Below are 20,591 nucleotides of genomic sequence, written 5' to 3'. Positions count from 1 at the left end.
CCTATCCTATTTGTCTGATGTTGTGGATGGAAATGCAATCCCTCATTACTCTCACAAACTTCTGTGAAAAGCTCTTACTAAAGACTTTGAGCAGACAACTGTAAATTCCATTCTAAAATAAATTACAGGTTACACTAACTTGTTTGACTTAAATATAGATAGGCTATAAAAAAACCCCACATATAATTCTTGCTCAGGTTATATTTACTGTATGCTGATACACAACTGATACTGCTTTATAAATAGTTCCATTTTTGTGTATTTCATCTAAGATATAAATTATACTATTGACATTACCAACCTATTGGAAAGTTTCCAAATGGGTCTGGTTTTGGTATACTACAATAAAATGCTTATTACAGAGGAAAGAAGATTAAAGAATGTTTTCAAAATGTAGAAATATTTTCTGTATGTTCTCTTCTTAAGTTTGCTGTGTTTTATTTACTATTCATGTACTGTGTGTCTGGAGTCAGATGCTGATTGTTCTTTCCTCCTTTCATTTCTCTGGGTTAGTGGCTCTGTATATGGTAAAACATTTTTGGTTTTTCATTAGCATTGAAGTCAAAGGCTATCAGCTATTGTAGCTATTTATATTTATGAGTAGGTAATCAGAATAATCACTGGTGGCATGATAGTTCTTCAAGCAAAAGAAACTTCACTTTATTGATTTTTTTTGTAGTAGAACACATTTTTCCAATGGTTTTTCAAGGAAAGTTCAGTTCTTGCAGCTTTAATGCATAAGGAAATAATTTTGTATTCAACAAGAATGACAGTTTGTCTAAATAAAAAATAGATAATTTCCCAAATCCACAAAAATGTTAAACAAATCATTGCTAGATCATGTGCAAGACCTGTCTTGCACTGTTGCAGCTATTGATGTTGGACTACTGAAGTAAGATATATTTTGATACAGAGAATGGGTGTGGACAGAGGCTCCGGGTTTATATCCCTGTTTCTCACAGCTCAGGGAACACCATTTCTTTGTAAATCTAAAATGTCTTAAGAATTCATGAATGAAGGTCATGAAGGGTATAATTTCAATGTAAGCCTGGTCTTGTTTGATTTATCTGTTTGTTTTCTTACTCTTAAAATAATCTAAACCTAATATAACAAAACTAGGAATAAACCACAGTAAATTGGTTACTACTGAAATCTACAGAAAAATTATCTGAGCAAACCACATTGTTAACAATAACATAGCTATTTTTTGTCAATTGCTTCACAAAACTCGGTGGAAATTTGATGGCATACTGCAAGGCAATAGGCATGAAAGCCAAAACTAAAATGCCTAGTTATTTGTATTTGTGTGCAAAATGTTACATGGCTGAAACAAATGACAAATGAGGTCATGCTTATGCCATCCAAAAAATAAAAAAAATAAATAAAGTAGGTGATTAGATGGTATATTAAGTGCACAAACTGTTTTCATGTGCTCAGATTTAGATTTGGCTTCAGTTTATATTGAAGTAATGTTTAGAAATACATCTTCTTTTTTCACCATGAGGACAGTCAGACATTGGAACAGGTTGCTCAAAGAAGTTATGCAGTCTCCATCCTTGGAGTTTTTCAAGATCAGATTGGATACAGCCCTGCGTAACGTGGTCTAACATTATAGTTAATCCTGCAGCAGATTGGACTTGAGACCACCTGAGGTGCCTTCTAGTCTGAATGATCCTATCCTGATATAGTATTGTGGTAGTACTATTAAGAACCTATAAGCATTTCTGTTTGAAGGTTCATAATCGCTTATTTTCTTAGACAAAATATCCTCTACTGGTATCTGATCATTTGCAAGCTTTCATTTGAAATGAAACTTTGCTAGAACTGAGTTAGACGATCCCATGAAGTGTTGAGAGCTTTAAGTATGATTCAGCAAGGACCTTAGAAATAAGAAAATACCTCTAAAGCCCACAGATGCATGATTTAGAAGGAGTTTGGTGCTTATGAATTAAGACCTAAGTCTCTGTGTTATATGTGACTTTCAAGGTCGTGTCCTGTGAGTGCTAAGATTATACTATAATAAGAAACAAAACATAGATCAAATTCTTCCCTTAAGAAATTATTCTAATGAAATCAACTTCTTCAAAAGTTACCTCATCCCATTTTAAAAGATGCAAAGAGAATAAAAATTTGTCAGCAGTACCAATAAGGAGCTAACGAAAAGCACAGAGCAGTACACCTGTAGCATACTGTGCCTAAAGCAAATTTTTAACACATACATACAAAGGCATCAACTTGAATTTATATTCTGCAATTAATTTCATACAGGCAACATAATGCATTCAATTCAGTATTGGTTGAAGGATTGGGATCTAGTCCAACTATTAAGACCTATATCATAAACAGTAATGTTAAGAAAGTCTTATAAAAAATATTGTCTTCTGGAGTATCTTGAAAAACTGATGGATAGATCATTATTATAAACTGCAATAAGACCTGTCTATCTAACTGCAACATAAAATATTTCTCTGGCTCTGAAACATGCAGTAAAGTTTGTTGTACAATTTTAAGTCTGTATTTGAATTTATTTCTCAATTCTAATACAAAACAAGAAAATCAAGTTTAACAGCTAATATTTAGTCTTAATATCTTTGGTGACTTCTTGAGTTATGATAATGTCTTACTATGCCTTGAAATAATAAAAAGCATTTTAAAATAATATTACTATTAAATACTCATCTTCAGTTGTAGTTCTGTGAGGCAAGTTAAAATTTTTTGTCATATCTACTCTTATAAGCATATAGTGAGATAAGCTGTGACTTACTCTAGAGCAAAATTGACTGAGTTCACACAGATGTTTCCTGGGTTCATGATGTATGTGCTCTTACAACTTACATCCCCAGGTTAAGGTCATAACAAGTTAAAAGCAACAAAAAAAGAAAAGGTTTTTTGAGCTAAACTCAAGTTTCCATCTTGATAAACATACCTGGCACACCTGGAGAACAGCAGCTATTATTTCACATAAGATGATATCACAGCAAAGCAAAAAGCTGTAATAATTAATGGGAAAATATGTAAAATAACAAAACCGATCACCTGACCCCATCCAATTCATTTTATGCAGGACCACTGTTGTATCCAAGTCACACCATAGAAAAAAACTGTCTATTCCACAAAAATAATTGTAATTAAGTAACATTTTAAAGTATGGTAGTACCCAACATTAAAAGCTTCTTTTTCAAAATGCAGGAAGGATTATGCTTACTAACATATTGCACACAAAAAAGGATACTTTTTGCCTTAGGCTAGAGTAAATTCAAGTCTTCTTCAAGTTATTCATAGCTAAAATCTGGACAAAATAGTACTAGATTACATTTTCCACTTTCCCTGCGCAGTGCAGCATTTAGACTTAAGATTTAAGAGCATGTTGGAAATACAGACTACTTAATGCAAGAACAAAACTTTCTAGTACGTTCGTATGTTTATGTTGCATAAGATAATACAATCCATCTGTTGGAAAAATCCTCACTGAATATTATATCTGTCTTAGTAACAAACATGAAGAGAAATCAAGATTATTTTTTTTTAAATCCCAAACTGAGTAATAGTGAGCCTTACAAAGAAATATGTTTAGGAACCTGAGGCAAATTATACATGTTAATGTTGGAGTCACTGAGAACAGTTAACAGAACGTAACCAAATGTCAACTGGAATATTTTGTAGTAACTTACCGAAGAGGTCTGCGTTTAATGAATATGTGAACGCTTGGTTTCTAAGTTTTCAACTTCAGATGGCGAAGATTAAGTGCTAAGGGTGTTACTGTAAACGTTTAAGTGAGATGAACATCACCGATTTTCTAATTTTACCACATGGTTTATTTCAGAAGAAAACAAGCACCAGTTACATAGTTCTCCTGCAAGTCAGTAAACAGTCACACACGAAAACTCCATACAATTTGCTTCTTTGTTTATGTGCAAGATATTTAGTTTGGTTTGCAAAGTATTAGAAGAATAATAAGAACCTCCTGACAGAATACCGCAACTAAATTTCTAAAAAGCCACTCAGTTAATCTCAGTGTTGAATCTAGCTGTTTCGAATTATTGTAATGTATAATAACAGTCTTATTGACAATATAGATGCACAGAGCCAAAAAAAGCTAGAAGTAGTGGCCAAAATGATGAACTAAGCGCCAGCCCAAATGACAACAAACATATGGCCATTAACTGAAGAATGGAGGGGTTTAGGAATGCAGCTGTCTGTGGTCTCCTAAAAGTTCCAGAGGAATGAAATACTGTGAGGATTGGCAAAGTCTGGATGAGAAGTACTACTGAAGATGGTAGGTCCTAAAATGGAGTCAACCATCAGTTCATGTTGGAATTCAGAGATTTCTGTGGTCAGAATATATTCATTCCATTGGCCTCAATGTACATCAACAAATTAATATTGTGTGGATGTCATTTCAAAGCCTACTGAAGACGAAGAGCCATTATTGAAGCCATTAGAGCACAGATGGTTCAAACTATATGCAGATATTCATACTTGCATTTCTGTATTATAGCTGGGGTTTTTTCTGTTGAACTGTAATGAATTGTCTCATAATCTATTCCATCTTCTTGCCATTAGCAGGCTTTGAATGTTCACAAATAGGAGCAAAGAACTCATTTTCCAGAGCTTTAATCACACAAAGAGGGAATGCCTAATTCTCTAAATGAAATGGTCTGTGATCACTGAAGCAGAGATTTAATATATCACGGCAAATTAGGTAGATTTTAATAAATTACTTATCTCTCTGAATACTTTACATATGCTTATGAAGAAACATAGCCTGTTTGCAAACAGTGGAAATCCACAGCCTATAAAATCCTTTGAAGAAAATGACAAATAAAAAAGTAAATTAAAAAATGAAATGTATTATATCCTTCTTCTCAAGAGACAATCCTTTTGCAGCATTGATTCACAGCTCCATTAAAAATATCAATTAAATCCTTCACTGAGATTGGTTAAAAGCTGGAAAATTAACTTTCCAAGCTAGACACTGGTTATTCAGATACAACAATTCGTTGTATATGTTTGATGTAAGTTCTAAAAGTGACAAAAAACAAATGAAAACACAGTTGCCTGTCCCTACAGCTCAAACTAGATGAAGCAAAATCTGATAATGTATGGTTTCTTTTTGTATTTTGACAGATGTTGGCTGAAAGTAAATCTTTTACTGTACAGAAAAATGATTGTGCTTGCCCTCCCCCTACTTCAAATCATGATAATCATAAACAGCTGATTATAATGTTAGTAGAAGGGTAAAAGTTATTTAAAAAAAGGTTGCAGTAATTTAATAAGTCCTGCAACTAGCCTCATTTTTTATATTTAATTGATAGGAACTGCATGCATCAAAGAAAACACATACTGAGATTTAATGTGCATAAAATGGATATTAGCATTTTAAAGAGGCAGATTAACACATTAATCCAAGTAATTTTCATATATTGCTTTTAATAAAATCTTCACAGTATAAAATTCTTAATGAGGCTAATCACAGGCATTCCATTTAGTGGGGTGATTAGGGATAACATAAAAGTATTTTTAATCAGTTTTCTAAGGCTTATGGGTTTTTTTATTAAAAATTAAAAATTTGACTTGCATTTTCATTACTGTTCTATGTAGGAAAAAATCTTGAAAGTGCAAATAAAGCACATCATTCAATCATGTAGGTATTAATTATTTACAAGACGTTGTCCATTGTGGAGAGATCCTTAGCCTTAGGGGGGAAATATAAAAACAAACAGACTGAAAAGTATACAAAACTTTACAACTACAAATCAAGCATCCTTTTCATATAAATTATACATTAAATATACTGTAAGAATTACAAAGATCTCATCTTTGAAGCACTATCAAGCATGTATTTACAGTGGGAGTAGGAACTTCTGTAGGCAAACTTCCCTTTCATGCCTCCTAGTCATCTTTGCATTCCTCATAGACTGAACGCAGTGCGTGGAGGGCTTCCACTGTTACTTTGAGCTTTCCAATTACTGTACTATCATCTTGTGAATCGAAAACTAGAAAGGAAACATCAGAAAACAGCATTAGCAATTTCATTTAAGGTTTTGCTTTTGTTCTGGTAATTTTCCTTAGCATTTGGACAGATTAAAAGGCACGTAAGCATATGCTTAAAAAAAAAAAAAAAAAAGAGAAAAAAATATAAAAAAAGAAATCTTCCAGTTCAGGCACTCAGCCTACTGGAAACTGAACACCCTAAGAACTAGAATGTACATCAATAGAAGTATTAGTGTTGGAATTATACTTTGGAATAAAGAAAACAGTCTGTATGATAATTGCCTATATAAATTATTTTTCACAATAGGTAAATCTAAATGTTCCAAACTCTATTAAAAGACACATATGCATAATTATAAATAGTTTTAAATAAAAAATATACCAATTAATGCATTTTCTACACTGTGTGTATGACTGGTCCAAATCAGCCTGGACAGCTTTTAGTATTTAAATAGTAAATTGTTTTTTCCGGTTGGTGCAATGCAAAATTATTTTAATTCCAGGCTTCTATGTCTTGTAAAATAGTGAAGTGTAGACAAAGATGGTACTTCCCCTAGACTAAACTATTTAACGACCTTCATATCTGCCTATGTGGTTTTAAACTAGTACTTAAGATTTCTATTTTACAGAAATTAGCTAACATGATTTAAAATTGCACTCTTTTACAATATCTAAGTAAACCCAGAGGGCCACAATCTCTGCTGCTGTGATTAAAAACATGCTGCTAACAGTCAAAAATGAGGCTCTTTCCCAGCCCTGCACAAAAAGCAATGAGGCTGCCTAGCATGACTCTAGAAGGAATTAGAATAAAACCAAATAATCTTGACAGCACATCTTATCAAAGCAAAGGTTATGTATTTACTATATACACTAGGATAAGTACGCTGGGACATGCAATGATACTGCCTGCTACAACTTCTAGGCTGCTGGGACAGCTCAGAAGAGGTTTGGACAAGGAAAAGCATGGGATAAACCTTCCATCACTTTGGCAATAGAGCTATTGTAGGACAGATTGGATGCTATTCTTAAGAGATCCAAACCATTTTATATATCCTTGGACAAATCACTCCGTGAACTGTCAACTTAAACAGCAGACTTCAGGGGACATTATTCTTTTTACTTATAAGAACTGCAGGATAACTAATTAATGATACAGAAGATAACATTAATTCTGTTTTCTCAGTTTTAATACTATCATATTATCTCTGAGACATTTTGTTATATGTCTCGTCTATACTTTTTTCATCCACCTTCTTGCTTAGCCATTCACTTAACTGCTTCAAATTTCATGTAGGCCACTTTCACACCATCAGCAATGAGAGGAACAAGGTATGGAAAGGATATATGCTTGCAGTCCTCAAAAAGAATGAAGGAATTTTATGGTATCTAACTTATGTTATCTAACTCATTAAATTTATGGTATCCAACTTAAGAATTCATGTGGTAGCATCCTATGAATTTCCACATGTCTAGGTTTATTCTTTTTCCCTCAGACTAATATCCACCTCAGAGAACATGTACAATATTATTTAGGAATTCTATTTATTGTGCCATTACATTTAACACAAGTCTGTGTCCAGATCTTAAGAACAGATCCTTTTACTATGACTTCATCCATGAAAATATACAGATACATTCTACTTTTGCCATGATCTGATACATTAACATAAAATTTATTTCAATTCTCTGAAAGTTCTAAATTTTCAGAAAATATGGTTATGGATGCAATAAAAAAAAAATCTCATTGGTACAGCATCTGCAGGGAAAGGGAAAAGTGTGAGCAGGAATAAGAATAAAAGTACTTCTATCTATTACTATCACTTTCAGAGATATAATGTACATAAAGCAAAAATTAGTTCAAATGTCTTATGCTTATGGGAACAAATGCTCCTCACAATATTGAAGTAGTTGTCATTACATAGTAATGGTTACCTTCTGACAGAACAACCAGTAACAAAAACCATACGTTCCTATCACAATAATTATCTCAGATGACGATTAGGAGTTTTAAGAGTTTTGTGAAAAGTAACTTTCAAGGGTACAAAACTATATTTATATCACTAATCAATCTTATCAAATGGGAATTATGACAATGGGAATTATGGCCATAAAAACCAGAACAAAAACAATCTGCCAGTGAGAAACTACGAAATACCTTTTTAGAGGAGATGTGCTTTTGTACAACTACTTGGAGAAAAACTGTTGGTGGAGAAAAGATAAAGTGGTTCAGCCACAGTAAGAAGTGCATCAAATCTGTATATTATTTTTCCAGGGTATGGAAATTTGATTCCTCTTAGAATTTTCCTTATCATGTTCCTGCAACTTTGATGCATACTTTGAGTATTTTAGCTACAGCATGGATGCAAATTATGCATGATAATGGAAATGGATAAGAAAGCCTATTTCTTTTCCTTACTGCTCAGCTCCCCATCACTCAAGGTATGGTAATTAGACACAGCAGTAGAAGTAGCAAAGTCACATTAGCTTGGCATTCTGCTAGGGCTAACTAGAAGTCTTGCTATTGCAAAGAGGACCTTGTGAACAAGGCGCACTGCATCTAGTAATCAAGATGGTTCACTTAACCGTTATAGGAGAGTAACTGTTTAGAACAGATATACTCTGAGCTTCTTCACTGAGCTTTACCACAATGGGGAAAGAAGATGGAGAGGAACAGGTAAGGAGAAAAAATGCACCACTGATAACCATGTCCCTGCTACTTTGGGGAACAGGGAAGTCTAAGCAAGGAAATATTTTCCTTCACTGTCTATGAAAGGACCAAGTAGCCTTCTCGAGTCTTCTTATCAGCGTTATAAAAATGCTGTCATAAGATTCCACACCACCTACTCACCTCACCTTGCTTTAATGAGTCACAGTGAATCTGTTACAGAAGGATGCTTACTCTAAACTGATACCTAACCAAAGCCACCAGTATTTCATATTGTCTCAGATGCAGGTTTCACACGGAGGACACAAGCTTGAGGTACTCTGGGGGTTATAACATAACCTCAAATAAGATATGGACAACAGCAGTACACAATTACTGACATAAATTTTAATAACAAAATATATATTTATAGTCTTACTAGCATGAGGTATGTTGTACAAAATAGAGAATTATAGTAAGTGAACATGTCCTAAAAGTTCTTGGGTTTTATATACTAATACTATGAGCTGGGAATGCTGTTTGGTTTTGGTTTTTTTTTTAAAACAGATTTTAGGGAGTAACCCTAGTACACAGTTTTTGCAGACTTTTGCAAAAAAATGTGGAAGCCATTAAGTAATATTTAATAATTTCTTATTGAAACAACATCAAACAATTACTTGCACAGTAAAGCTTGCAGAGAAAAGCAAAAATTCAACAAATAATTTCTAGGTTGCAAAAGATTACAAGGAAGTAATCTCTAAAACTTACCATCAATATCTTGCTCAATAATATCTCTTTGCTTCTGGAATATCTCTCTCAAACTGACATAAGCGAAACCAATATCTTCACATTCAAGATCCCGTTCATCTTCTGGAGGATCACTGACGACTGTAAATCGTAGGCTAAGCAGAAAAAAAAAAGAGAAAAAAGGAAAAAAAGAAAGAAAAAAAGAAGAAAAAAAGAAAGAAAAAAAGAAGAAAAAAGAAAAAGATGTTACCTTTAAAAAGGGTTGAAAATTAACTCAAAAACCAGAAAGAAAGGTAAAACACAACTTTAATTTATCAGTTAAGGATAAGACAGAACTCTCTATCAATTATATTCAACATTTTCCATGACAAGAATAGTCTGACTCTCTCTCTTTTAAATCTGCCCTCCTTCTTTAACATTATTTAGCAGTATTAGAAGGACATAGAGGTTGTAAGCACAGATCTGCAGGCTTATAGAATTGTTTGATTTTTCTCCCCCCTCTCCACCACCCTGTTCACATGGCAGTGACAGGCAGAGTAGTGTAAGTATTAAAGACTTTTTCACCTTTGAGACTTGTAAGTTTGTTTAGCTCAGCTGCTGAATCAACTATTGAAATCACTTAATTTCTTTACGCCCCAGAGGTAAAGATCAAGATTGTATTTATGCACTTTGAGGCCTTTATAAGCAAAATTAATGTATACAAAGTATCTAAAAATATAGGTAGGGGTTTTTTTGGTAGGTTTTTTAGTTTGTGTTGCTCGGTTTCTTTTTAAATTTTTAAAAACTTTTTACTGTGTTGATCATACCATGCAAATTATTTGATGAGAAGAAAGAAAAACAATTCATAAACAATAATGGAAGGTTTAGATTAAATGTAATTATGTTTTGTTGGTTAAAACCTTTTAATATCATAAGCTTGTTAAAAAAGTTCAACCACTTTAATTCAGTCAGGCCACATAAGATGAACCTGTACAATTATTTCAGCTTTGATGCAGAGCATGTTTATGAAGTAAAACTTTTCAGTTGTCCCCAGTTATGGTGCTTTATTTGCATAGTAGTTGGGAACACATTAATTGGATTCCGGTTGGATTGCATTAAACTAAACTGAATATGTGCTCCAGGAGTACCTACCCCTAATCCATTCCACTGCAACAGACGTTCAGTCAATAGGATCAATTAGTATTCTGAAGTCTCAAAATCATCCTAAAAATCTACGTACTGTGCATATCAAACCATTAGCAACTGCTTTGTGCTAGAGATTCTATGGTCTGCACCACTTGATAATTTAGATCTAGCCTTAGTAAATTTTAAGCCATACATTTTCTTGGCTTTACACTGAGTGGTGTTGGAGACATGAGATAAATAATTGAGAAAGATAAACCATATCAAATGTTTTCCTGATATCAGAAATACTAGCCATTTTCAATGAAGCAAGTATTTCCAAACACCAAGTGTAAAATATTTAGCTGAAAGTTATTGAGAATTTTCAAACCTCATTTAGATACTTGGAGAGCATATTCTAGCCAAGAACACATACCACAAAAATAACAGGAACCTAAAGGCAGTTCTCTCAAAATAGTATCTTTCTAATGTTGTCTGGCGTATTCATTAAAGTTGGACCTTACACAGCTATTTGTCCTGCACTTGTTCCCTCTGACCAATACATCTCATATTTTATCTTCAGCATTCTGTTCCTGTTTTACACACAAAAATTAACCATGAATACAGCTTTAATACAAAGGCCTTTGAATATCTACCGTGCTGTCTAAACACAGCCTGTTGGTCCATCCCAAACATCTAAGCCCAACAACTATACAAAATATTTGCATTTCTTCCGTGAACTTAAATTACACTCATTGTATCCAAGTATGGATTTTCTTTTAAACACATAATTCCAGTATTGTGCTGGAGCTGTCTTGAATTAGTGGCTTGTGTTGAGGCCAAAAACACTGAGACTGACAAAATGACAGGAATTCAGGGTGAACTACTTTTTTGGTATGTCTTGGCAATATTGTTTAAACTGTGAATGCTTGTGAGCTTTACAGCCTAAAAATGTTACAGTAAGCATAATTCCAAATGAGTAACAATCAAGTTGCATAAAATTCAAGTCTACAGGAAAGGATATCGTAAACAAAACATAAACAAACCTTCCTAAAAGACTAAATGTAACAACAACTGCAATATGCTTTAATAATAGTTTATTTTTGTGCTTGGCTCTTACTAGCAAATATTTGTTATAGAAAATATATATAAAAATATTTGTTTGTCACTAAAAGCAGACACCTCCTGAAAATATGTGTCTTCAAAAAAAGTTTCTGGAGGCAAAAAAGGAAAAATATCACAGGTATTTCCAACAGCAGTTGGATTGATTGAGTATAATGCATCTAATTTAAGATTTTAGCACAGACCTAAGCAGCAGCAAAACTGCCAAAACTCAATCAAAAAAAAGAGAAATACTTAGGTGTGTAAGATAAATATTAAATGAAATAAAAACAAATTAAAAGTTCTAAGAATAACTGATAAAATTGTTGGGTATTGGGAACAGATCTGTTTTGGTATGATTCAGTGTCAATGTTCAATCAACTGGAGAAACCAATTAATCTGGTGGATTAATTTTTATCACTTAAGGGTACCAACTACTACTAAAATTTTCACTAAAGCATAAACTAAAAGTAGGCCTAGTAAAATTTGGAACACTACCTTATAGCCAAAGTGGAGTCATTCATTCTGATCCACTTTCTGGTTCAGATCATATGCAAATATTTTACATAAATAGAACAAGCTTCAACAAAACAGATCAAAAGAACTGCACCTCTATAGTTCCAATAGGCCTAAAAGATTGTAATACTCGATTAAATCTTTTCTGCTAAACAGGAAGGAGGAGAGTTGAACTCTGGATCCCACGGGAAAACTCCAACTAGTAGACTGCGAGAATGGTACCACAATCACTTTGACTTTTGTATTTTAAAAAAAATATTACAAATGCTTTACATTTAGAAAATATTTAAATACAATATGCAGTATGCTTTAAATTGTTTTCTTCATTTACCAAAACCAGCAAGAGTTTTGTTTTCATCCTGAACTGGCTAAAAAGACACAGTTCACATTGCTTTGGAACATAACTGCACATGAACAGACTCCTCACTCGGCTTCAGCATTGAATGCACAAATGTGCAGCTAGTGTCCCACCTTACCTTAACACTGCCTCACTTATGTAAGAAACTTTAATGGAAATTGGAATATCAAATTCATCCTAGGATTTCTTACATAAAGCTATGTAGTGCTCCTCTCCTGTATTTGTCTCTAGGATCCTAGACTTTCTCTCTAGCTCATTCACACATTTTATATAACGCAAGGTATCAGTACTCACTTCCTTGCAGGAATCCCATGCCTGCTGACAGAATAAGAAGAAATCTTGACATCCTGTTAAAAGTACTGTGTAGGAAGATATTTGCTAGCCACTGCAAGAAAGACTAGTGAACTAAATGAAACTTGTCTGCTAATAAAGGGCCAAAAGAAAAGTAGAAAAATAACTGCCTTAAGCTTAAAATGTGCTTTACAATGAAGCACAAAAAGTGGACAAATATGTTGTTATGATAACACTTAAAGGTGTTACCGCCAGCAGGGAATTCAGAGTGCCTGGACAAAAGCTGTGATGTAGGCAAATTTGATTCCAATTCTTTATCCCAGAGATCAGTCATTTTTAGGCAGCAAGGAAAAAACCTTGTGTGTTAATATAGTATATTAATGTAAAGCTAACACTGTACACATGCTCTATAGTCCTATAACATGGATGCATAGATTTTGTTACTTTGGAGAACAATGACTTCATATAGTCAGTTTCTCGGAGTAACAATCATTTTCTCCCAAGAAATGATACACCTGTCAGGATCATCCCGGAAACCTCTCGCATAAAGCTGTTCACTCTTGTTATCACAGCAGGGTGACTGTTAGAAGAATGGATTCCTCCATTCTTCACATATGTCTCTGTTGACACTTGTCAGAAGAGCATATACTCTACTGCCAGGTCTGCAAGCACTGCAAGTACAATCTGGCATGAGGAATCAGGGAAGTTTCTCTATATATGACCTGAATTTCTACACTCTTTAAAATGCTGGAAGGCAACAGGGGACTACAAACAGGATGAAGAATAAAAGATAACTATGACACAGCTACAGTAAGTTAAACGGACTGCCAGAAATGCCTTCTGCTATTAATTGATTTAAAGACTTGAACATTTAAGGAAATAACTATGGGGTTCAGATGATAAAATAAAATTAAAATTTTGTATCTTTTTTTTTTTTTTGCAAAGTTTTAGAAATGTTAGTAAGTATGGCTTCCTAACATAAATAAGGAATGCAATTTGAATCCCTATTAAACAGAAGAAACAAAACAAAAAGACTACCCATGTCACACAGGACAGGTATAAGAAAAAGCAAGTGTTCTGACAAAATTTCCACATTGATGTTAGAGACACTGTCTGTCTGAAACTGTAAAGACAAAGATGCTGGTCAAAAGAGAACCATCTTTGTGGTACGCAACAATTACTAACCTAAATATGATTTCAAAGAGTCTTCCCAGTCTCCTACTACATCGTATATTTTAGATTTTATATACTTTATTTCACAGCATATTTTCTTGAATAGAGAATATTCTTGCATTTTCTGTCACTAAAGCCATTTATTCAAATGTGGAACCAAAATCAATATTTCTAATAAACACTCACAATGATTCCATATCAAGAAATGAAATTGAAAGAAAAGGAAAATCAACTTTGTTTTGAAATCTCTTTTAATGAACAGTAAACCCCACTCCCAACAAATTTTAGATTGGGTATAAGGAAAAATTTCTTCACTGGAAGGACTGTCAAGCACTGGAACAGACTGCCCAGGGAAGTAGTTGAGTCACCACCCTGGAGGTATTTAAAAGATGTGTAGATGTGGCACTTAGGGACATGGTTTAGTGGTGGACTTGGCAGTGTTAGGTTAATGGTTGGACTAAATGATCCTAAAGGTCTTTTCCAACCTAAACAATTCTATGATTCTATGACATAAACATAATTTCCCATATAAATGCCACATCAATCTGTGTTTTTTTTTTACTTGTAGTATAAACTAAAAGAGTATAAATCTGTGACATGCATTATTTTCAGGGCCAAGCTGCCTCCTGTTTCAGCTATAGGATTAGGCTATAGTTGCAGCTTTGGCTTAGCAGTAATTTTATGTATTATACTAATATCTCTTTTAACACCTGAGAATATTTATCTTTTACAAGTGACATTCATTAAAGTCACTTTCCATTTGGAAGACAAAACCAGCATGTGATTTATCTATTTATTTATGTTTTAATATAGACCCCGTCATTATGAGTATCCTTTTTAACAACATTTTTTGTAACAGGGAGAAAGTTCACCTGAAAACTTAATACACCGCTTAATATACATAACACATTATCTATGCTTCTGTAATCTGGCACGGCACAAACACCAACAGTGTCAGGCTAAACCATGTGCAGTCAATTTTCAATGATATTTATATCCTTGATAATTTGGTTTCCTGAGCTTTAAAGGATTAGTTTAGTTCAGTTCCTGTTTCAGCTGAAAAAGCTCTGATATTAGTTTGTAAGGCTTGTGATAGAAAACATGTGTTGAAGATATAACTAGGCCAGGTTTAAAATGCATAGAGTTGAAAACATTTGGTGTATAGGCAGAATCTTTCCATAAATTTTGTTTCTTGGTGGTCCTCTTGATAGGATAAAGTGGGGAACAGGACTACTGATGAACTTCCTGCCTTGCTCTTTAGTCAACGCAGAATTGAAATTTCACCACAGACCAAACTAGACACACCGATAAATGCAGGAAACAACCTACCTCCTAACAGAGGACAGTACCATGATGGCACATGTAAGATGAATACTTGTGTTGTGGGAAAAAGTTCACTGCTGTTATTTTACCTTATTTTTACCTTAGTTTTTTTAAATAGTTAGTATAGATATCTAAGTACTTGTAGGTGAAATTGCAGCCCACAGACTGGCTATTTTCCTTTGCTGAATTATCCGTCAAAGAATATTTTGTCCTCGGTGTTGTTAAATTCTTAGAAGAACATGTTTACCCACTCTCCTAATCTATATGGTAAAAAAAAGTCTTCTGCTTGCTTATTAAGTGAAGACTTTTTTTTTTTTTTTTCTTTTTTTAAATCTCCAAACCTAAGAATGTTTTGGTATGATATTTCCATCCCAACAAGTAATCATTTCATGGTGTTCCATGCTCCATTCCAGTAAAACCTGTTCTCTGGCCAAGACATGAAAATCAGCTTTAGAAGGGAAATGGAATGAAGAGAGATCATTCACTCTCTTGCTGCAGAGTGAATCTGTGATTTGTGAATAAATACGTATTTAAAAGATTTACAAGTAACTTCTACACTTCAGGTACAATCAGCAGGTATTCTATTCTTCTGCAAATTAAATGCATCTTTAAATTAATAGTTGTTACATTTTAATGAAGATTGACCTTCAAGAGGAAGCAATCAAAGGATGTCATTGATTCTCTCTAAGTAATGTGCATGCTCTCTCAGTCAAAAATTTGAATAAGAAAAAAATTACTATTATGAGCTTGGACAAGACTAATTTATACTTTCTCTCATGTATTCATATAATAGCTGCCTGCTACATCTATGTGTGTGTATATATGGTTTTGGAATTCTAGGGCCAGGGAACACTTTCTGAAGCTCTTACACCCCTTTTAGTACTCTGAATTCAGAAAGCAACAGATGTATTACTCTACTATCAGGCAGATATGGGCTTTTCAAATTCATTATTGATAGAATGCTGATGACAGAATCTCTCTTTTGCAAAACAGTTATTAAAAAAACCAAAACCCAGCACTAAAAAAACATTAAGAGACGTTGCAATATTCCATGCTGCACAAACCTACTCGGGGAAGAAATGTAAACCAATTGCCACATCAGAATGTAGGTAGCATTTCTAGATGACACAAAATTTTCTCTAGTTAGTTAAGTATTAACTTCTCAGGGATACTTCCTCAATCAAGTCAAACAAGGCAAACCCTAAACATTATTTATGAAGACGTTTGATAGAGTTTTTCATCACTAATAAGTACCTGTCAGTATGCAGGTCTGGCCTTAGAAGGATAGACTTGAGATACTCTCTTCTTGCATCATTATTTGCCTTATCCACATGTATCACTGCAAAGCAAATTGAAATTAATATAATTAGTTATCAATTGTTTTTCATCTTTTAGAAGAATGAGAATGAAGAAAAGAACAAAGAAAAACAAACATTTCTTTCCCTTGTCTTTCCTATGGAAAAGCAACAATGTTAGAATCAAATTTGAAAGGTCATGTGATCTAATGGCGTGTCACTGGCAGGTTTATATGCACACTGTCAAAAAAGATACAAGCAGCATCTAAGCATGCCACATAGCTGTCATTTTCTGTTAATGGCAATAGCAGTCATGATTTTAAAAGCCAGTGGTCTTTATTGCTTTGTATTTGAAGTGATTTACTGCATTTTCTTCCACTGAGGAAGCTAGTGATAATGATAACGTATGGCAGAGTGCTTGTCCTTTTTGACAGCCTCAGTAATTTAATCCTCCTTTCCTGCCACAATATTTCAGTAAGAGAAACATCTAGACCAATGGACTGGACAAAATCCACAGCCTGGGGGGTGTGAGTGCTCTGAAAGCCTTTTATTGTTTTAATTTAAAATACAAACACAAGGACCAGCTTTTAATTTTTGCACCATTAATATGACCTACGATGAAAAAAAGCCTTGGTTTGGAAAAAACAATAAAAGAATGAGAAACAGGATTTCAGGATATTCTTTAATAAGTTTTTGGGCACCTTATGTTACGAAAGTAGCTGCTTTCTTGCAAATGGTATCAGCCTATAAGTATCAGTAAACTACTGTGAAAGATTATGAAAATTCAGGATGAGAAAATTGCAAAACCTGGTTAAAAGGAATTATTTTTTTTTTTCTCTAGTAAAAAATGCAGCTGAAAAATATTTCTCTAAGACAGAACTAGAATGAATATAACCCTCAGAGAAACAAACATAGCTCTTAGGAACATTTTTCATTTGTTTTTGAGGGCAGGAGGAGGAGCTAGAAATTTGTCTGTCTTTAAATTCCAACATCTTTAATATTCACTCTCTTCTAGTTACTCTGCCACTGTACTCAAAAAACCTCTTTTTCACTCTCCACATCACATTAAGGTTTCCTTTTCCTATGTGCTGACAGAAGTATTTAATGTATTTCACAATGCCTTCTACTATCCAAAATAAACTTATTTGTATAAACAGAAATTACCAATTCTACCAAGGAGCACAGAGTATTGGAATACAGGAGTACGAAAGAGAGATAAGCAGGCTCAAATTAATTCCTGGCAGAGGGATTTATTGAGGGATATATATATGCCTATAGAAGTCCTTCTAGGAAGCATACCTTCCAGAGGTACTGGTTCTCCAGTTTTTTTTCCAAAACTGTTCCTCAGCTCTTACCTGGCCAGCAGAATCACTATTAGAAATTACTTTTAGAAAACAGCCAGTACAATTGGTATCTGAATCATTCAAAAGAATCAGCACTTCAATGCCTTTTTCCCTACTAACAGAAAGAAGAGCATTGTGCTCTGTCTTGGAATCCTTAGTTTCCACCAACAATAGTCTTACTTTCTTAGACAGGTTAAAAGAAGATGTTACTGCCATCTGCTATTCTTTTGGGCATGTGGATGACTTTCCACATGTGCTACTCTCATGGCCAAGTGCTCCCGAGGCCACCACAGGAAGTGATGGGGAGGCAGCAGGGAGACAGATGGACAGCCAAAGAACTTCAAAGGAGCTGCCACATCAACAGATTCTTCCCTTTCCCATAAGCATCCCAAATGGAATTTCCTAAGTTTACTAATTCTGTATTTAAACAATTTTAAATGGAAATTATTTACCAACCTCGAGTTCGAATTAATTTCACTAAATGGAAAATTCAGCCCAAGAACTCCATTCAAGTCTGAGGAAAATGATTAACCATAGTGAAAAAGTATTTTTAGATCCTGATGAATAACATGCTTTCATATCACCCCTTAGCACTGCCTGAACTTAGAATTATAACATTGCTCCAAGGCACATCTTGTATTTCTATCCAATTAATTGCAAAAATAATTCAAATTAACTTGTGACAGCTTGCATCTAAAACGATAATTTTAAAGTTTGTCCTAAAGAAGCATTAAAACCTGAAGATTACAGTGACCCTGGAACCTTGATAAAAATCACTGCAATTCCAAACATTAACATAGCTGGTTCTGTTAAAGCATATTTTTTTCTTTTCAGAGTTCACTTTCTAACAAAATGAAATGACTATGTGATGAAGCAGAGTTTCACCACAGTGATGAATTAAAAATGCCTCACAGTGATGAGCTTTAATGGAGAAAAGGAATAAACACAAGGAAGTATAACAATGTTTTCTGATGCAAGGCCTTAACATTTTCATTAGAGTTATACTGAGGAATCTACCTTTTAGAATATGGATCTTCAGAAGTTTATTTTTAATAAAAAATAAACCCCATCATCTTTCCCCCACCTCCCCTTTCTTTGGTCTACTTACACTTGTACTTCAAGTTGTTCAAATAACCACCTGTTCACTCAAGAGAGAAAGTTTTCTGATTAAATGTTGTATAAAATATTGGCAAAAATTTGTAAATCTTTCTCTACTGCTGCTGTCCGTTCTCTAGAACCACTGTATACAGTGATAAGGAAACATTTCAGACCGTCTACCAATCTTTCTAGTAATTTTCTTGCCATCTCAGCATTTTCATAGTTAAATCTTCATATTTAATAAAATACGAACGCTTTTTGTTAACATTTATGAACTAGCCTCAGTTTTGTAATTTAAGTAATTGTGGCCCTGACAGGAAAAATATTTATTTTACTGAAATTAAGAGTCAAATATCAATAGATGCATTTATATATGAGAGAAACTGGGCTTTGTTTGCTTGGAGAAACATGTTTCCCTATGTTTTTCTGACAGTGAAACTGCCATTACGTTCACTTAAAAGCATATATTGTGACAGGACTGGAAATAAATAATTTCTGGCACACAATTTTAAACTACATGTCCTGGTATGGTATGGTTGCCAGATGAAACCAGAACACTGCATTAAAAAGTTCAAATATGAATTCATTGCTTACTATGATCTGTAACACGCCCTGACATCAAAACCAAACCATACCAAAACAAACCCCATCAAAAAATCAGAATCCTTCCTTTCTACCAAATTACAGGACAAAATCATTGTATAAGCACAATTTGGCAAGTTCCACTCTTCTTTGAATTTATGGGACTGTACTGTTTGGAAGCATTCTTGGATATTCTTTCTACCACCAATGAACACAACAGCTCCTCTCAGTCAGTATGGCCATCAGTAGATGTAAACACTTAATGTCATGACAAATCAAGAGTTACGTAGTATAACCCTAGAGTGTATAAACCTCCCATTCAAGTTTCTGTTCCAGGAGCGTGCAAGAAAGAAAATGGTCTTCTAACTATTCCTAGTCAAAAAGTCATAGTCAAAATAAACAATTAATGTCAAGTTAAATGCTCTAACCACTTGTGAAAAGGGAAATACATAGGATTTTGTATGTCCAGATCAATGGAGTTCTACTATATTGTTTTTCAACAAGATTCCATTAATCTTCTGTTATCTTACGTGTCAAGCAATGACAGTGAAGGATGTGCAAAGTTAAGTGAAGTTATAGAAAAACTTCAAATGTTTTTTAAGCAAAAATCTCATGGACCCTTCTGTATCAGTTAAGATGTTTTTAAAACAGTCAAACTGTTGCAGTCATAAAAAATATAAAATGTTTAATTTATAAGAACTAATGATTTTTTTAGATTACTTATGGACTTACCCTGATGTTCTCCATGCAAAAATCTACAGGACTATTAGTTTCCCTCTAAGCTCAGAGTAAATTTCTTTCTACCCATGCAAATCTCATTTTTATTAAAGAAAATATTCAATTTACCTCAAATATTCAACATATTCAAATCTAATTAGACATGACTAAGAGATGCAGTAAAGCTATAGTAAACACACGTGCAGATTTCATTACTATTAACTTACTGGCTTTCCAACTGACATTATCAAAAAGCAGATTCATTAGGCTTTTTTCCCTCTACATGCAAAGCTAATCTTGAGTAGTAA

General features: G+C 33.8%; 1 protein-coding gene across 9 annotated transcripts in view; it reads right to left on the bottom strand.

Moving 5' to 3' along the window:
• Positions 1–3,792: 3,792 nt before the first annotated feature.
• RPGRIP1L (RPGRIP1 like) overlaps positions 3,793–20,591 on the bottom strand; it is a 79,268-nt gene continuing 62,469 nt past the window's right edge. For all 9 annotated transcript variants that reach the window (XM_074882043.1, XM_074882050.1, XM_074882048.1 and 6 more), the window contains 3 exons: positions 16,503–16,587; positions 9,407–9,540; positions 3,793–5,996 (listed from right to left, as the gene is read on the bottom strand). In XM_074882043.1, the coding sequence (XP_074738144.1) occupies positions 5,893–5,996; positions 9,407–9,540; positions 16,503–16,587 (323 nt within the window). In that variant the 3' untranslated portion in view covers positions 3,793–5,892. The remainder of the gene's footprint in view (positions 5,997–9,406; positions 9,541–16,502; positions 16,588–20,591) is intronic.

This window comes from Strix uralensis, chromosome 12 (assembly GCF_047716275.1).
Source record: "Strix uralensis isolate ZFMK-TIS-50842 chromosome 12, bStrUra1, whole genome shotgun sequence".
Classification (NCBI taxonomy): domain Eukaryota; kingdom Metazoa; phylum Chordata; class Aves; order Strigiformes; family Strigidae; genus Strix; species Strix uralensis.
The sequence above is the reverse complement of the archived record's forward strand: the minus strand, read 5'-3'. Positions and strand labels throughout refer to the sequence as shown.